We start from the raw sequence: 17,079 nt of genomic DNA, 5'->3' as shown, positions 1-17,079 counted from the left end.
TTTCATCAGACGGTCGTAACGTACGTGCTCGTCCCTGCGACGTTACGGCTTTCATTTCCCCTGAAATGTTATGAGGTCTTATAACCCAGCACAGTTCAACAGCACTACTCCCGAGTCGGACGTGCCAAGTCTGAATTACTAAGTACACAAGTCCAAACTTGGTGTCCGTGGTATTAAGAAAGTACAACGGTTTACACTCAGAAGACAGGAGGACATCATACTAATACAGCTTTAATAAACTCTGCAGACTTATTGTCCCGTTAACAAGCTTGCTAACTTTGCAAGCGTGTCAGGTTTGGGTTTAAAATTTGGCGGCACCAGTCAGGTTCGGTCAGATCAGGTCTCTGTTTTAGGACTATGCAGAACTCTACAGAAAACTTAAGTCTGTCAAAATCCCAGTGTGATCTGAAATCAGTGCAGTTCATTAAGACACAACAGGAAACTTAAAACAGTATTTTCTTTTATTTCTGACGTTGACATGTGACGGGCTGCAGTCGTGATGCTCTGAAAGCCTCGTAGCACAACAATGAGTGTCCCTGTGATACCCTGCTGCTGCTTTCCATGGTGATTAGTGTGATAATGATCTTATTGCCACCATCCGAGCTCATTAATGCCCTCATGCTGCGGGAGGGTTAAACTCATCTCCATATGGAAAACTACAACAACATCCACCACCCAGGGATCGGAGCTCTAATACCAAATATCTGATAATTAGATGATTAACATTATAAACACTCTGGCAGCAGGTTAAATATGAGCTAACAGGAGAAACGTGACCTTCAGGATTCAGTAGTTTCTATTGGGCTATATATACTAGGACCATATATAACCCTAAACCTTATAACCCTCTCTTGTAGATAAATTCAAACTTTCCACGAATCTTTTTAGTGTTGTTCAGAAAGGAAAGAAACCACGGCAGACATTTTATTTTTAAACACATAATCACTTAAAGCACATTCAAACAAGTGGGTTGTGCAGTAGTTAACTGACTGTTCAAGCTAACCTTACCATGAGTTCAACTGACTACTTTAAAACATGGAGGATTTCAACACAGCCTCTCTCTCTCTTTTGGACATGATATTAAACACCTTGTCTTGATATAGAAAATAATGGACTCCGTTCTGCTTCAGACACTTCAATCATTATCTTACTTTATTTTCTTTATCAGAACAGCTCGTCGAGCATCGTCACATTGTCATCTGGATATTATAGAAATAACCAATGAAACCAGGCAGCAGTACGTTTCCCCCAAAACATGTTTTTGTAATTAGAAATAGCTGCAAATTAGAGTAATTCTAGATTCTAGAACATAATACGCTGGTGCATTTGAGCAGCTTAATTTATTATTTCATGCAACAGAATATTTGCATTTGGAACGTGATTTGACGTGTAGCTGATTCCTTGTTTCATTCAGAGCCAGAGAGCTTCACGGCTAATGTTGCTAACGGAGAGAAAAGCAGCTGCCAGCTCTGCTGCTCTGCCATATTGGAGACCTTCAGTCTTTTCTTTGTTTGCCAGGCAGAATAATGAGCCCAAACGGGTCATTAAGGAAAAATGCATCAATGACTGGACACTTTATGTACCGAAGGACAAGAGAGGAAAGGAAAAACGATCAAATCCAGCGTGTGAAAGCAGATCAGGATCATCCTCCCGAAGCTTCTTCCTGTTTCTGAAACCAGAGATCAGAAGAAAACACAGTTTACACTGAAGCTGCCAAAACCTGAAGCTGTGAGATAACAGGCTTAAACTCAGTCTGTCAAATGCAAATTTAGACCAGAACATCATACCAATGTGCTCTAAAACACGCTGACCGCTGAGCTGTTGTGAATTTCTGATGCTTTAGTTGTAATTTAAACTTTGAAATAATCAGTAGATGATCTAGAAAAGGTTTCTTTCAACGTCATCTGAATTTACGAGAGATATTCATACGAAAACAACGCAGGTAGTTAAAGTCTTGTGTTTCTGTTGTTTCTAGCAAACTAAAGTTTCACGATGGGAAAAACTTTCTGACTTGTTTCATTCATCCGAAACTTTGCTGTCAGAAATTCTTGTCAAGGAAATGTGTCCCTTTAATGACGTTAGGAGATGAACAGCATGAGTTTATCATTTCTAAAACTCATCATCACCTCGCCAATATTGATTGAACCAAAATTTAGATGCATAAAAAGCAAACATCACTGCGAGAGGTTGGACCGTTGTGAAGTTATGCAACTACAGTGTGAAAAGAAATGCAGCATTTAACAGAGTCCCCTCTTGGTGTAAATAGTTCCTGTGTGACTGAGCAGCTAACGTTAGCTTAAACTCTGATGTAGCATCATCCAGGAGCGGCCCCCTGATGTTCCAGTCCTGAAACCCACAAAACAATATAATTCACTAACTATGAGCTAACTGTTAGCCTTGGAAGTAACTCGGTTGCTAGTGTGGGTAATAAGCTAGTTAGCCGGACATGCTAACGTTATCAGCGACGGTTGGAGCACACTCGCACTTTTGCTCTTGTGTTTTTGGAATCGGACAGGAAATATGATCAATTAAGTAATTTGGGTGCTTATTAGTAGTTTGAAGTAACGATTCATCATAAAGGTTAGCATGTGACTGGAAAACATCGAGTGACATGGTGTACTTGTGTTATGATCAGAGTCATTTGTAGTGAAGATCAGTCTGATCTGGAGCCTGATTGATCAGAGCAGCCGTAATGTTGTCGTAGATGTCGATCAGTTAAGAGGAGAAGGTATTGATGGCTTCCTGTGGAGGATGTTTTAAAGGTCTGTCTCTGCTGGAGCCTGGGGGGGGGGGGCATTGTGTTGGCTCTCATTGAGTTGGCCTGCAGGCGGGTGGGTGAAGACTTTTTGTTTTCTATTTGGGAGGAGGGATCTGCTGTCAACACTGAACACAGGCCGCTGCTCATTCCTCTCAGTTTACTTTGATTAAATGCCAGAGGAGGGTGGAGGGATGGAGGCTCCTCATCACTGCTGTAATGAATGAAAACAGGGAGGTAATTAAAGAAGAAACGCTGCCGTGTTTGTGTTGTGGAGGCAAAGGTGTAAAACTGTAACGTCAACACATCTGAAGAGTCGGCTTCTGTTTTCTTGTCTTCAGAGACGTAGTGGACGTAAAGACAGAAGCAGCTTACTAAATTCAGTTTGTAGTGAGGCTACTTGATTAATACTGAGATGAATATTGAGACCTTATTGTCATCTTAGTTGTTGGTTTGAGTCTGTTTTAACTCTGCTGTCAGCTAACCCTGCTGAGTACATTGTTAGCTAACAACAGAGTTGGAGTTGGAAGGTGGATTTGTTTTGTTTTGATGGAGCTAGGCTAACAGTTTCCCCTGCTTCTGGTCTTTCTGCTAAGCTAGGCTAAACACATTCTGCACACTGGTTAACTACAAACACTTACGCTTCATATATTTAATATTTAGTCTGAAGTTGTTTTGGTACCCTGGTACTGTAGAAACAATAATTCATTTCAGCTGTAGGTTATTTTTAAGATATTTGTTACGACAAATAATAAACTTGAATTTGAACAAAATATTTAATATGACATCTGAAGCTATAACAACATAATTCAGCTTCAAACAGCTAGCATAATGTCGTATATGCTTAAACAAGCTGTAAAGCAGCTACTGTGTTAGCAGATTGTTTTGTGGCTATGCTGGCTAGCTGTTTCCCTCTGCTCCCAGTCTTTGTGCTAAGCTAGGCTAAACACACGTGGGCCTATCTCTCGGCTAACAATCATTGTTTGTCCAGTATTTTCTGGTGAAGCTGCTGTAGTTGTTGTGTAACTTCTTTGTTATTCTGCTCATCATTGGCTGTTGAACATCAGCTATCTGTGTGTGTGTGCGCGTGTGTGCGTGCGTGCGTGCGTGTGCGTGTGCGTGTGTGTGCGTGTGTGTGTGTGTGCGTGTGTGTGTGTGTGTGTTGGTATCCAAGCAGCAGTTTGAACCAGAAAGAATAAACTCAGTGTTTTCCTCTGCGTGCCTAATTCACTCTGATTAAACTCTGGCTCTCATGCGAGCCTCGGCTCTAATCGGGGCCTCGGTGGGACCTTTTCCTCCGTCTGTTAACTCACCAGACCACATTGATTATCTCCTCAGATTATTAGAGCACTTTCACATATGGGGATTAACTCTGACAGTGATAATCCAAACAGCACTTTAAACTTCCTGTTGTTTTCTACGTTATACACTAGTGTGATTGTTAAATCAGCCTGTCTGTATGTTTCTAAACTCTCTCCAGAGAGTATAAATATAATGTATTCAAACAGATTTTGCTCTTTATATACAACACGGCTGCTGAATTACGTCTCACAGTGGTGTTAAGAGGCTTACTGCAGGATTAAGTTAATGACTGCCTTTACATTACAGATGTTAGAACAGCCATTGTTTGGTTTTGTTTGTTTAGAACAAAAGGAAAAAAAAACAGCAACTTAATGATTTACTAGTAAACTCACATAGAAATGTGATAGAGCTGCAACTAATGATTATTTTCATCATCGATAAATATGACAATAACTAATTATTACTCAATTAATCATTGGATCACAATTGACATTGTTTTTTTAGTTTACATGTCTTGTCATGTTTACTGCCCTGGCACATGTTAGCTAACATTAGCTTGATAGCTTCAGTTTGTTGAGTTCATTTCATATTGTTCAGATCATAATTACGAGCAGCTGAGCAGAAAAAACTTTAAACATCAGCCTCCTAGTTGTAATTTGGAGTCGGAGATCTTTCAGAAGGCTTCGATATCGTAAAATAATTGTCAACACTGCTGCGCTAAAATCTAACATTTATATCAGAATGATTGATTCAGCTGATTTAAAATTAGGTTTCACTTGTTAACAACAAATGCATAACACGACAAAAGTAGCTAATTTAGGCTTTTTAAATGGTGTGACCACAATGCAATGGTAACGTGAAGCTAGCTAGATAACTTGTGTTTTAAGCTAACGCATGTAAGACGTGAGGATGGGGAGCTCAGTCAGTCAGTCGGCCCGTTATTTAAGTGTGTCTCAGAGTCATCGATCGACAGGAAATTAACCGGCAACTATTTTGATAATCAATTAATCATTTAAGTCATTTTTAAATTTAAAGCAAAAATGCCAAACATTACATGGTTCCACCTTCTTAAATGTGAGGATTTGTTTTACAATAGATTGACAGTCATCTCCTTCATTTATAAAGAATCAGGAAATGAAGTCCACCACTTGAGCCTCACCAGACCTCATTAAGAAAAGTTTCATTTTTGCTGAAGCTTTGCCGCTATATACAGCTCAAAGACAAGCTTTGGCCTGCGGGGTTGACCTCGTTGGGCTCATTCATATTCTTCTTTGGAAAACAAAATACCAAGTGGACTTATTTTCTGTTTTCGGTACAACTGGCTTTCTGTTTTAGCACTACAAAGCAAGATTACATCGTATGAGTTCAGTTTTTGATTGAGAAACTTGATTTTGGTGAGCATGAAAGTTCAGTCACAAAAAGGGTCTTGATGTGGTTAAAAGCTCTGGAAAAGGCTGGTAAGTGGGCCTTGAGTTAAACTTTTTTGGGCCAAACTTGCTTTTGGTGATTTGTTTAGTAGTGATGTTTCCAGCTAGTGGTGCCTTCAAGTTGTTGTCTGAATAAGAGAGAGCTGTGTTGCAGTCTAATGAAATGAAGTCTGTCTCACCAAACCTCACTGAGAAAAGTGAACATTTAGCTGTAGTGTTGCTCTGCTGTCAGTGAGCCCTGAAGCAGCACAGAGCAGTGTTATAAAATGCCGTCAGTGTGGACCTGGTTGGTCTCATTCATAGTCTAATGGACTCTGGAGGTCCACGTCCTCTCCTCTCTCTCTGAGCCCCCCTGCCCCCCTCCACAGAAGAAAACAAAAACCTGGAGGTTTGCATGATAATGTTGGCAGCTGCCTGGGGGTGACGCCTCCTGACCCCCCCGCTCTGGGCTCATTCACAGGGTCAGATACTCGATTCATTCAGCAGCTCTGCTGCCTGAAGGACGCCTGTGTGTCCTCATGAGGATAATGTTGGTTTTCACTTCTTGGTTTCTAGATTATGAACAAAGACTGCTGAAGCTCCATTTAGTCACTAACTGGAAAGTAAAGTACATTTACTCAAGTACTTAAGTACAGTTTTGAGGTACTTTATATTTCTACTCCACTACATTTAGTTAACAGCTGTAATTACTTATTTTGATTTTACAAACAAAACATACGATCAGCTTATTCCATATGAAATGTTTTTATAGATTAACGGCCCCACAGACCCTCACAGGTGATTTCCCTCCTGTTACTGATTAGACCAATCAGGTTGAAGCTATGCAGGATTTACGTGAGGTGACCACGAACTTATATGTACTTAAGAATGATAAAGTTGTATGCAAAACTTCTGAAGCCCTGAAAGAAATATTTTTATCTTAATAATACAACATTATCTTGTGTACATAAGATTAATAAATATATATCTTCTTCCGGGACTTTGAAGGCTCCATAATTTAACACTCTGAAATGGGCCATTTTACAAAGTGAGTACTTTTACTGTGACTTCTTGCAGGTAATATTTGTGTACTTTTACTCAAGAACTTGTACTTGTAACGAAGTATTTTAAGGTAACACTAACAAATGGAGAAAACATCTTGATAACGAACACTATGTGGAAAAGAACGCCTTATATCAACGTTTGTAGGATTTACGGTACGACTTCAGTTCTCCAGTTATCACCACAGAAGTTTACAAAGCGTCTCCTAGCAACACTGGCTCTTAGTTGTCAATCATCCGTTGCCATGGGAAACGCTTACTCAGAGGCTTGATATTCAACGCTGTTTCTATGAATGTGTCCAATAACGTTGGATGCGTTTCTGAAGCTCTCAAACACAACTCATGGCCTTCCTCAGCAGATGCTCAGTTGATTCAATCCAACTTTATTTGTATAGCAGCTCTCATACAGGTGAATGCAAATGTAGGTAATGTTTTACGGATGACTGACGAGCTGATAGTTAGAGTACAAATGTAACTAGTAAAACAATTTGAGACTAAAGCACATGAGAAACAAAAATGAAAACAGTGAAATAGATAAAAGACGATAATAATAACTTAATATAATAGATAAGACAAAAACAAGATGCAGTATCCATGTAGTTTGTATTTCCTACAACAAAGTAATTTAAATATCAGGCTAACTTAAAAAATCAGATAAGGTGGTATTTTTAAAAAATATTTAGTTTTGTTTTGAAGTGTTATTTCGGCAGCTACTTCTTACTAATATTGACTGTAATGTGTACAAGTGCTCTGTGATGATCCCAAAGAGCTCATGTAAAGATACTGTGGAGGTTTCCTTCACCGACCTGTGAATAAACAGGGAGACATTAGCATACAGTCCCCGCTGCCCGGAGGCTCTCTGCTCTGCACCGTGTCCATGGTAATCCTGGAAGCAGACAGACATAATGAGCATCTCCTCCTACCCCAAATGTGTCTCTCCTTTCATCTCTGTTGCCATGGCGACAGCAGCGCGGCAATGAATTGAATGACTTGGTATGGATTTCTTTTTTCCCCCCCGTCTCTGAGCCGACCCCCTCAGGATGAGGTCTGTTTATATTTCTACTGTCCTTCACCTTTAACCCGCTGCTTATTGAGCAGTAGGTGTGTTTTATTAGAGTTTTCACTGTGATGCAGTTTACACGTCCTGCTGTCATAAATACTCACGAGAACAAAATATATGAATTAATCCGCTGCCAAAAATAGTCCCCAATAAAGGAACCATTTCCTCCTGTTTTAGTAACATTTGTTTAAAAGCGAGCAGCTGTTTTAGGAAATGAATGATCCATTTTTCAAAATGAAACCATTTCTTTGAGGGATTTTAGTTATGCTGTATTATTTTGTACATTCTTCACCTCCAAAGGATGAACTGTAACGCTTCATCTAGCGCCACCATCAGGTCAACATGTTCATGTGTCCAATACTTTGGTTTGTGACCAAACACCTGCAGAACTGATGACGTTCATCCGCCTCAGCTGGACTCTGTTTGCTGCTAGTTAGCCAATGTTAGCATGCTAACACTCTAACACCACTGAGGACACCGACATTTGTGTTTTTTCTGGTGATTTGAGTGTTTAGCAGCCTTAGGGAGTTTATATTCTACAGTTACAGATTTTTTCTACTTAAAGACAAAAATAACTAGATAAATAAAGATTCTGTGTTTCACCGCCAGAATTCTGTTTTTACTTACGTAAAATATAATATAATATAAACGGTTAACTGAATAAATAAAACCTTAAAATCAATTTCTTTTTGTTTTTGTTTTCTTTGGAATATCTTATTTTCAAATTTCCAGTCTTAACAAGACACACACTCACATGCAGGGCTCCAGATCCCTTCCCTGTTCCACCCACATACAAACTAAAAGAGGACCTTACTCAAAAGGAGTAGTTTAAATAAATAAATGATAATAAATAGAATAAAAGTAAAATAAATAAATACAACACAAAATAAATTAGAGGCAGTATCAATAATCCTGTCTTATTCTGACGACTAGTGGTGTATCAGTCTGGAACCATGTTCTATCTCAGATCTGATAAAAGTGTCAGGATGGGTCAAGTCTTCAGAAAGGTGTTGTATTCATTTCTAAGAGTATATGTGATCTTTTCAAGACTTGTTCTAAGAAAGGGTCTTAGCTGAAGATAACAAAAAGGTTTTTGCTGGACAAGTCAAGACCTCCTCAGATCCTCAAAAGACGTCAGGGATCCATTGTAGTAACAGTCCTCCATAGTGAGTCCTCCAGAATCCTGTTATCCAGAGTCTTGGGTATGACTTCATTCTGTCTCAAAGGTGTTTTGGGTGAGAGACTAGTTTCTAGTCCGGACCTCATACCATATTTTGATCAAATGTGTCAAAACAGGATTATCGGTCCTAGCGGCTACAGTCCTCGGGGTCCGTTTGTAAAGGAAATCACCAGGCACCTTCTCTTTAAGAGCAGCCAGTACATCCGTCAGTAACTCGACAGACCACCTCGCCTCCTCCCCTCATTGTCTCCCTTCACGTCTCAGGACCCGGTCTCTCCAAATGCCACCGCACGGTAATTAAACCAGAGTGGCGGCTCGGCATTTTAAAAGGCCAGGAGAGGAGAGTACGGGGGCTTTATGAGGCCGATCGTGAGTCACCCACCTTTACACAGAGAGAGAGCCTGAATGATTTTATTTTAAATGTGCCCCCCCCCCATGAGATGTTTGATCATCAGCAGAGCTAACTCCGATATGGAGGCGTGCTGTTGGAAGAGGTGCAGCGTTGTGGTCTCAGAGGGTTTTGCAGTGACAGGAGGCGTCTCTCTGTAAGAGTAGTCTTTATTATTATATAGTTCAGTTTATCTGTGAAATACTTTTCCTTCCACGGTCGTTCTGGATTCAGGTCAACTCCTGTGTGATGAGGAGACGAGTTCACCGACACTCGAGTGTAGATCGTCTTCACCGTGACGCGTTCTCATGATGTCAAGCAGATTTTTATCTTGAGCTCACACAGATTTTCTTCAGTTTCTCCCTTTCAAACATCCAACTGGTGACAACTCCCAGCATGCCTCAGTGCAGCACATGTTTACTGACTCTGGGTTTCACTCTCAGATTAGAAAAGTGGGTCAGAATCTCTGCAGATGGATTATCTCCTGATCTACAGAATCAGAGTCATATAAACTCTTTGTTATTGATATGAGCAGCACGTTAAGCCTCTCACAACAGCCGCTGCAGCGGTCGCAACTTACAGGTTTGACGTCCTGCACAATGAATAAAACTGCAGCTGCAAATATTCATCCAGACGTGTTTAGCCTAGCTTAGCACAAAGACTGGAAGTAAGGGGAAACTGCTAGCCTAGCCCAACTCCAAGTCTGACTGAAGGTGTTTCCTCATAATAATGATCGTTGTCTTGTAATTATGAGACTGAGTTTTAGTAATTAGAAGGTAGTTCTCTTTATTAATTATCAGATTAATATTTGGCAATCAGGAACTTGTGTTCTCTTCATACTTTCTGATGATAGACTTCTGCTGGTCTTATTGGATATTTATTTTCAGTGCTGTGAAGGATCTTGAGAGTTATTTCATTATCAGCAGTAAGTGCTGAAGCAATTAACAAATGAATTGATTATCTGAGTGACAGGAAGTGAATCAAGTGGCGTTATTAAGCGTCTCATGAAAACCTTCATTTGCTCAAAGGACTTTGCTGTTTAGCCGAATAAAACCGGGAATGTTTTTGTCTCTTTTGGAAATAACTGATTTTAAATCTGTTGTTGTCTTTGTGGAGCTTCCTTCCGTCATGTCCGACACGTCCTCTGATGTCAGTCTGATTTTTTTAATGTAATTTCTCTCTTCAGGGTCGAAGCTCGCAGACAGACACATTCTGGTGTCCTGAGTTTGTATCAGGAGGCAGATTTCATGTTGTCAGACAGGTGAAGCTCAGCGAGGAGTCGCCTCTCCTGCTGTCGGGTTTAATGAAAGAACAGCCGATAGCATCAGAGTCACCTGCCTGAAAAACACTTCGACAGGAAATCAGCTCCTCTGCTCAGATCAGCTGATGTCAACAGTGGATATAACTCTGAGTGGAAACATGAAAAGAATTCATCTCCAGTCTTTAATCAGTTCACATCGGGTTTTATTGATTGTGGTGTCCAGTAAATATGAAATCAATCACAAAGTCTGACATCTCTAACACAAAGTAAGGGATGCAAGTGGAGCATTCCCAGTAAATAGTCAGAGCCAGTGGGTGCTTTAGGGGAACTGAGAACATGAAGCGCTCCAGTGGTCACACAAAGCCAGAGGGTAGTTCATGGGGTATAGTAGTGAGGGTCATTCCCAGTAAATACACAGAGCCAATGTGGAGTGCAGTGGTCCCAGGAAGTACACAGATCCAGGTCTACTCTGCCCGTTCAGAAGTTTAGAAATCTCATGAACTGTTGCAGTAACGTGACATTAATCAGCAACATGTTCTTGTTATTTTTTGCAAAGACAGTAAAATATGTCTGAGAGCTGCAGAGACCCAGTAATTAGACTGGGCCCTGAAGAGCCTCAAATCTGTTCTCATTGGAGAAAAGATTCAGAAAGAACTAATCTGGATTTCAGAGTCGGGACGTGTCTAACTCCTGGAGGCCATCATGTTCCTCCTGTTTAAGGACAACAAACATCAGCTGTGTTTGATGTGAAGAATCAAAGCAGTGTTTACATCTCTGTCATGTTCACTGACTGTAGTACAAAACATGCCGACGCATTCACTGTCCGCTGGGAAAAACATTTTGAAGTAGCTGTTATGAAAGTCATCTACCGTCTACTCTTAATCACGTATTGATTAACTCCAGTCACTTCAAGACTTCCTGCAGATATTTCAAATTAAAAGCCTACCAGGAAGTGAGCCACTGGAAGGCTTTTAACTGAACCCTTCCTGTTATCAGCCTCTCATAGTCTCATTAAATATGGATGTCCTTTTCAGAATAACTCGGACTGTTTGACAGTGAAGATTTGTTTGAAGTGACTAGTTTATGATGGATTATCTACCGCTAGAACGCCTAGAATGAAATGTTGAAAATGCATTGTGAAGTTGTGAAGTTACACAACTGCTCTGTGATGTCTGGGAGGTTTCTGGTGAAACAGCAGCTACGAGCTCACAACAGCCTCATAACTAATGCTAATAACACTGATGAAGTGAAACAACAAAGATTTCCTTAAATCCAACCAGCTCTCTAACCTCTCTGACAGTTTTCTTGTTGATCGTAGCTATAATAATGATAATTTGTGTGAAACATAAAAAGACATCAGTCTCCAGAATATAAAGAACATAACTCATGAACATGACGTCGCAGAAGCAGATTTCCAGCAGCTCAGTTCTCAATTGTTGCAGCAGGTCAGCGCTCTGAAACCTGAGCTGTGATGAAGACTATCTGAGTTCACTTCCAGTCATCTTCCTCCTCCGGCTGCTCCGAGAACCTTTTTAGATAAAAACAGGCCAGAGATCAGATGATGGTATGAAAGAGGGTGGCTGAAGGTTCAGAGTCCCAGGAGAGATGAAGATCTTCACATCATCTACACTGAACTCCTCCACCTGAGGAGGAGGAGGAGGAGGAGGAGGAGGAGGAGGAAAAACATTTTCAGCTTTGTAAAATCATCTTCTCTTTGTCCCTGAGAGTCAGATGTTTAGACTCATGTCTGTATGCTGCTAAACATGAAGCTACAGCTGGTTAGCTTAGCTTAGCATAAAGACTGGAAACAGGGGGAAACAGCTAGCCTGGTCCACCTGCAGCTCCTCTGACGCTGACATATATCTGGTTTATTTATTTCACCCAAACACTGAAGTGTAAAAACAACATCTTGTGTGTTTCGGGGGACGGACTATGAAGAGGAGGAGGAGTGACTGTGCTGTTGATGAAGATGACCTTTGTGGCGGTGCGGTCTATTTAAAGGATCTGAATGATTGATGAGTCAAACTGCAGGAGAAGAACAGAAATATTACAGGAAACGAAATCAAGTCGTCATCGTTTGGTTTTTATTTGGTTTTAAGGGAACAGGCATGAAAAACATGTCATCAAATATCAAAAGAGCTGCAACGATTCGTTGATTAATCGACTGATAGAAAATGAATCATTAATAACATAACATAATTGTCATCTGTTTTGAATGTTGGCTGCTGATTTCTTCCATTTTGAGATGAATGAAAATGTAAATATAAAAATTTAGTTTGTGTTAATGTTGCCCTGTTTTTTAATGCTGTGAAACTTAATTAAAAATGTTCAGTAAAATATGAAAAGTACTTGTTTTCATTATATAGATAGATCTTTTTTTTGAAGGAAGTGAAGTGGAGCTGACTTATATACATAATAGAATATAAAAGATTTGAAGCTGAAACGTGAGGTTTGTCTTGAGGCCTCAGGCAGTAACTGTGACTCTGTCCTCTTCCTGGTTCAGATCTCGGCCTTTCAGGCGTCTGTTAACGACGACGGTTTGATCGTGGCGACGCTGGAGCGCTCAGACCTGCAGGAGAACGTCACGGCGTACGCAGCTCAGATCTCTGGAGAACCTCGACCGATCCTGGTTCAGTTCCTGAACACCAGCGAGCCTCTGCTGTTCAACACGTCGCTCCACGGTCTCTGCTACACTGTGGGGCTACTGGTCAAACTGGGACAGACCTGGTCCAGACCCGTCAAGACTGTATCTGTGCTCACAAGTAAGAAGCTGGAACTGGTCCCAGATGTTTTATTCTGTTTTTAATGAATCTGAATGTCTTCATTTAAAATGTACTAAATAATATTATAGGTGCCCTTTAATTTGCACCCTGAAAAGACCTTTAGTTTTCAATTAAGGTGCATAATTAATGGAATAATTAATGGATTCTAAGACAGTAGCTCATATTAGGGGATTTGAATTAATTATCTGCATGTTTTACAGGATTTAAAGGTTAAAAATTATAACCGGACTAATGTTGGATTTTTGAGACCTTCACTATCACCATCACTAATGATTTATCAATCGATATTATTATTTTTTGCATGAATAACGATCTCGGTTCAGATCCCCCAGATTGTTGTTGATGCTGAAATATCTGCCGTCAGCTGATCTCGAGCCAGCTGTTCCTCTCGCTCTCAAACTGTGCAGATAATCCATAAAAAACGAACAAACAAAGAATGAACAAAGAATGTGATGTGAATTAAAGGGACTGTTGTTAATGACTATTTGTGTTTTTAACCCTTAAAACCATTTTAATAATCGATTTAAAACCCCATAATATATTATATTCTGTCCATACGTTGGATATATGTAGCTCAAAGTTGTAGTGAATCTCTGAACTTGAACTTTAATTTTCCATTTTTCACCTGTGATCATGAAATATTCATGATATTTGTCAGGTGCAGTACATTGAATATTTGTCATGTGTTGTTTTGCCTCCTCAGAGCCACTTCCTGTCCACAGAGCTCACATATCGGACTATAAGGAGTCTCCAGAGACCGGCGTGGTGTTCGAGATCGAGCCTCTGGCCGGGAACGTCTTCAGCAGAGTCAACATCAGCTTCACTGAAGGACAGGAGCGCCGCTCCATGCTCTACAAAGGTACAGCCGTTCAACAAAGTCTTCACTTGTCGTCATCGTGCAGATTTTAAGATTTAATTCTCTGTTTTTGATTGTAGATTTCTACAAAGGGAAGACAGTGTTCAAGCACTGGTTACCTGGGATGTGTTACCGTAACATCACCTTCCAGCTGATCTCTGAGGTCACGGTGTACCAGACTGCACTGGTTACACACAGTGACATCACACACACACCTCTGCACCACAGGACAGGTGAGACACAACACAGTGACATCACACTCACCTGTACACACAGCTCATAGTGGATCAGCAGTTGATGTATTAATTTACATTTTCTTTTGCTAATTGTCTGTGAATTTGATTAAACGTTGCTCTGGATGGAAACAGTGTTTTGGTGTCAGCTCTTCAGTCTTCCTGAGATCTCGCTGGTATTGTTTCCGGGAAAAGAAGCAGATTTTGGGGAGAATTCCCAGAAAAAGAGATTTTTGAACCTCAGTTTGATCCAACACTCTTCATGCTGACGTTGTTAGAAACTCAGTTTTCAGTGAATCTGAGTTTTAACGTATATTTTCAGGTTTATTAAAGGTCGTCCTCTCAGCAGAGGACTTTAAGAATGAATGCATTATGATACTTCAATTCAATTCAATTCAATGCTATTTATATAGCGCCAAATCACAACAAAAGTCATCTCATGACACTTTACAAATTTTCTTGGAAGTCTTTGCACAGTTTCAGTTGGTTTTTAAGGTTCTGCAAAGCATGAAAGCCCTGAAATTTCCCTTTTAAGGTAAAAGACATGTTTCATGTTACCTGGTCACATTTAAAAGGTTCAGTACGTCTTTAACACATGAACACATCTGTTCCCTCCTTTGGGACGTCCCTATAAATGAATGTAAACCAGTTTGTGTCTTTAAATCTTCACTCTGTCGTCTCCGTCTCAGTGCCCTACCCCCCCCTCAACATCTCCCGTAAGATCGTCCACCTGAGCCAGAGGGCGGTGCCAGGTGAGGCCTCCAACATGGTCCCTCCTGAGGGGGGCGAGGAGAGCCGGCGAGCCTCCCGGCTAGCCCGGGACGTCCCTCTGATGGAGGAGCAGGAGGTGGAGAACCCCTCTGAGGAGGCGGCGGGAGCTTCCACTCAGGTTCCCTTCAACCTGACAGGAACCAGAGCCGCCAGGACCAATCAGACTGCGGAGGCTGAGACCCGGAGCTACTGGCTGGACCCGACCGACCCATCTCCTGCCGATGGGGAGGAGGAGTTCGTTAACGCCGTGGTGGAGTACGAGGACTCCAACGACCCGGGTTCAGCCATGGGTCTCCCCTATGAAGCCTCCGTCCTGCCCACTAAACTGCCCCCCATCCTGCTGGAGCTGCGCTGGCTGCCGCCCAGACCCCCGACCAGCTACGACGGCTTCAACATTTACATCTACAGAGACGGTAACCGGGGGGGGGGGGCGGCAGGGACACGGGGGGGTGTTAGTGCTGTTGTGTAACAGTAGATGAATTTCACAATAATAATAATCATGATAATTATAGCTTTTATTTATTTTACAGAAATAAAATATGATTAAAGTTACAAAGGGATGAATGCTGAAACGTTTCTAAACTGTCGACTTTCAGTCACAGACTGTATATAAAGATGGCCGACGCGTCTCCACAGACTGTATATAAAGATGGCCGACGCGTCTCCTCCACAGACTGTATATAAAGATGGCCGACGCGTCTCCACTGACTGTATATAAAGATGGCTGACGCGTCTCCACAGACTGTATATAAAGATGGCCGACGCGTCTCCACTGACTGTATATAAAGATGGCTGACGCGTCTCCACAGACTGTATATAAAGATGGCCGACGCGTCTCCACTGACTGTATATAAAGATGGCCGACGCGTCTCCTCCACAGACTGTATATAAAGATGGCCGACGCGTCTCCACTGACTGTATATAAAGATGGCCGACGCGTCTCCTCCACAGACTGTATATAAAGATGGCCGACGCGTCTCCACAGACTGTATATAAAGATGGCCGACGCGCCTCCTCCACAGACTGTATATAAAGATGGCCGACGCGTCTCCTCCACTGACTGTATATAAAGATGGCCGATGCGTCTCCACAGACTGTATATAAAGATGGCCGACGCGCCTCCTCCACAGACTGTATATAAAGATGGCCGACGCGTCTCCTCCACTGACTGTATATAAAGATGGCCGACGCGTCTCCACAGACTGTATATAAAGATGGCCGACGCGTCTCCTCCACAGACTGTATATAAAGATGGCCGACGCGTCTCCTCCACAGACTGTATATAAAGATGGCCGACGCGTCTCTGAAACATAAAGAAAGAATGAATAAGTTTAATTTAGCTGAGACACAGCGTCTTCACGGGCTGTCGTGGTTACGTCCTTTAATCTCTGAAGTGACTGGCGCTCACCTGTCCTCCTCAGGTAACTCTACAGAAACGGCCACCGTGGATGAAAACACTCACGAGTTCTTCACCGAGTTGACGGAGCCGGGAACGTACCGAGTCCAGGTCACCACGCTCAGCTCGTCTGGAGACTGTGAGGCCCGAGAGAGCAGCGCCGACACCGGCTTCACCTTCTACCTCAGTATGTGGACGATCACATGACCTTCCATCAAGACACCTGATGCCTCAGTGTGTTGCAATAAAACTCATTTAGCATTCTTAATATTATCAGTAAGGTGCCTTTAAGTGAGTTATTTAAGGAGACATGAATGGGCCGTGACGTTTTAAGGTATTTTATATGAACTGTTGAACAAGTTGAAATTGAAAACCATTTGATTAATATATAATTTAATCATAAAACCCCTTTACTTTGTCCCTTAAAATGTTTTTTTAATGGCCCAGGACCAGAAGAGAGAAAGTACGGCCCTTTTAACTGTATAAATGAAGGGATAGCTTTTATGTTATTTGTTTGATTTTAAGTAGTTTTTTGTACCTTAAAAAGCCCTTAAACCATGCCAGTACTGTATATTACACTGTTAGTTTGTCCATCAGTTATCCCCATTAAAATAACTTTATCACGTA

At 41.4% G+C, this 17,079-nt stretch overlaps 1 protein-coding gene across 1 annotated transcript in view; it reads left to right on the top strand.

Annotated features, from left to right (window-relative positions):
- Positions 1 to 12,382: 12,382 nt before the first annotated feature.
- ptpro (protein tyrosine phosphatase receptor type O) overlaps positions 12,383 to 17,079 on the top strand; it is a 22,444-nt gene continuing 17,747 nt past the window's right edge. Inside the window, exons 1-6 of the mRNA XM_070929346.1 lie at positions 12,383 to 12,397; positions 12,917 to 13,175; positions 13,900 to 14,055; positions 14,133 to 14,285; positions 14,975 to 15,469; positions 16,478 to 16,639. Coding sequence (XP_070785447.1) covers positions 12,383 to 12,397; positions 12,917 to 13,175; positions 13,900 to 14,055; positions 14,133 to 14,285; positions 14,975 to 15,469; positions 16,478 to 16,639 — 1,240 coding nt within the window. The remainder of the gene's footprint in view (positions 12,398 to 12,916; positions 13,176 to 13,899; positions 14,056 to 14,132; positions 14,286 to 14,974; positions 15,470 to 16,477; positions 16,640 to 17,079) is intronic.

This window comes from Enoplosus armatus, chromosome 22, assembly GCF_043641665.1.
Source record: "Enoplosus armatus isolate fEnoArm2 chromosome 22, fEnoArm2.hap1, whole genome shotgun sequence".
NCBI lineage: Eukaryota > Metazoa > Chordata > Actinopteri > Centrarchiformes > Enoplosidae > Enoplosus > Enoplosus armatus.
Note: the sequence above shows the minus strand (reverse complement) of the source record. Positions and strands in the feature narration are given on the sequence as shown.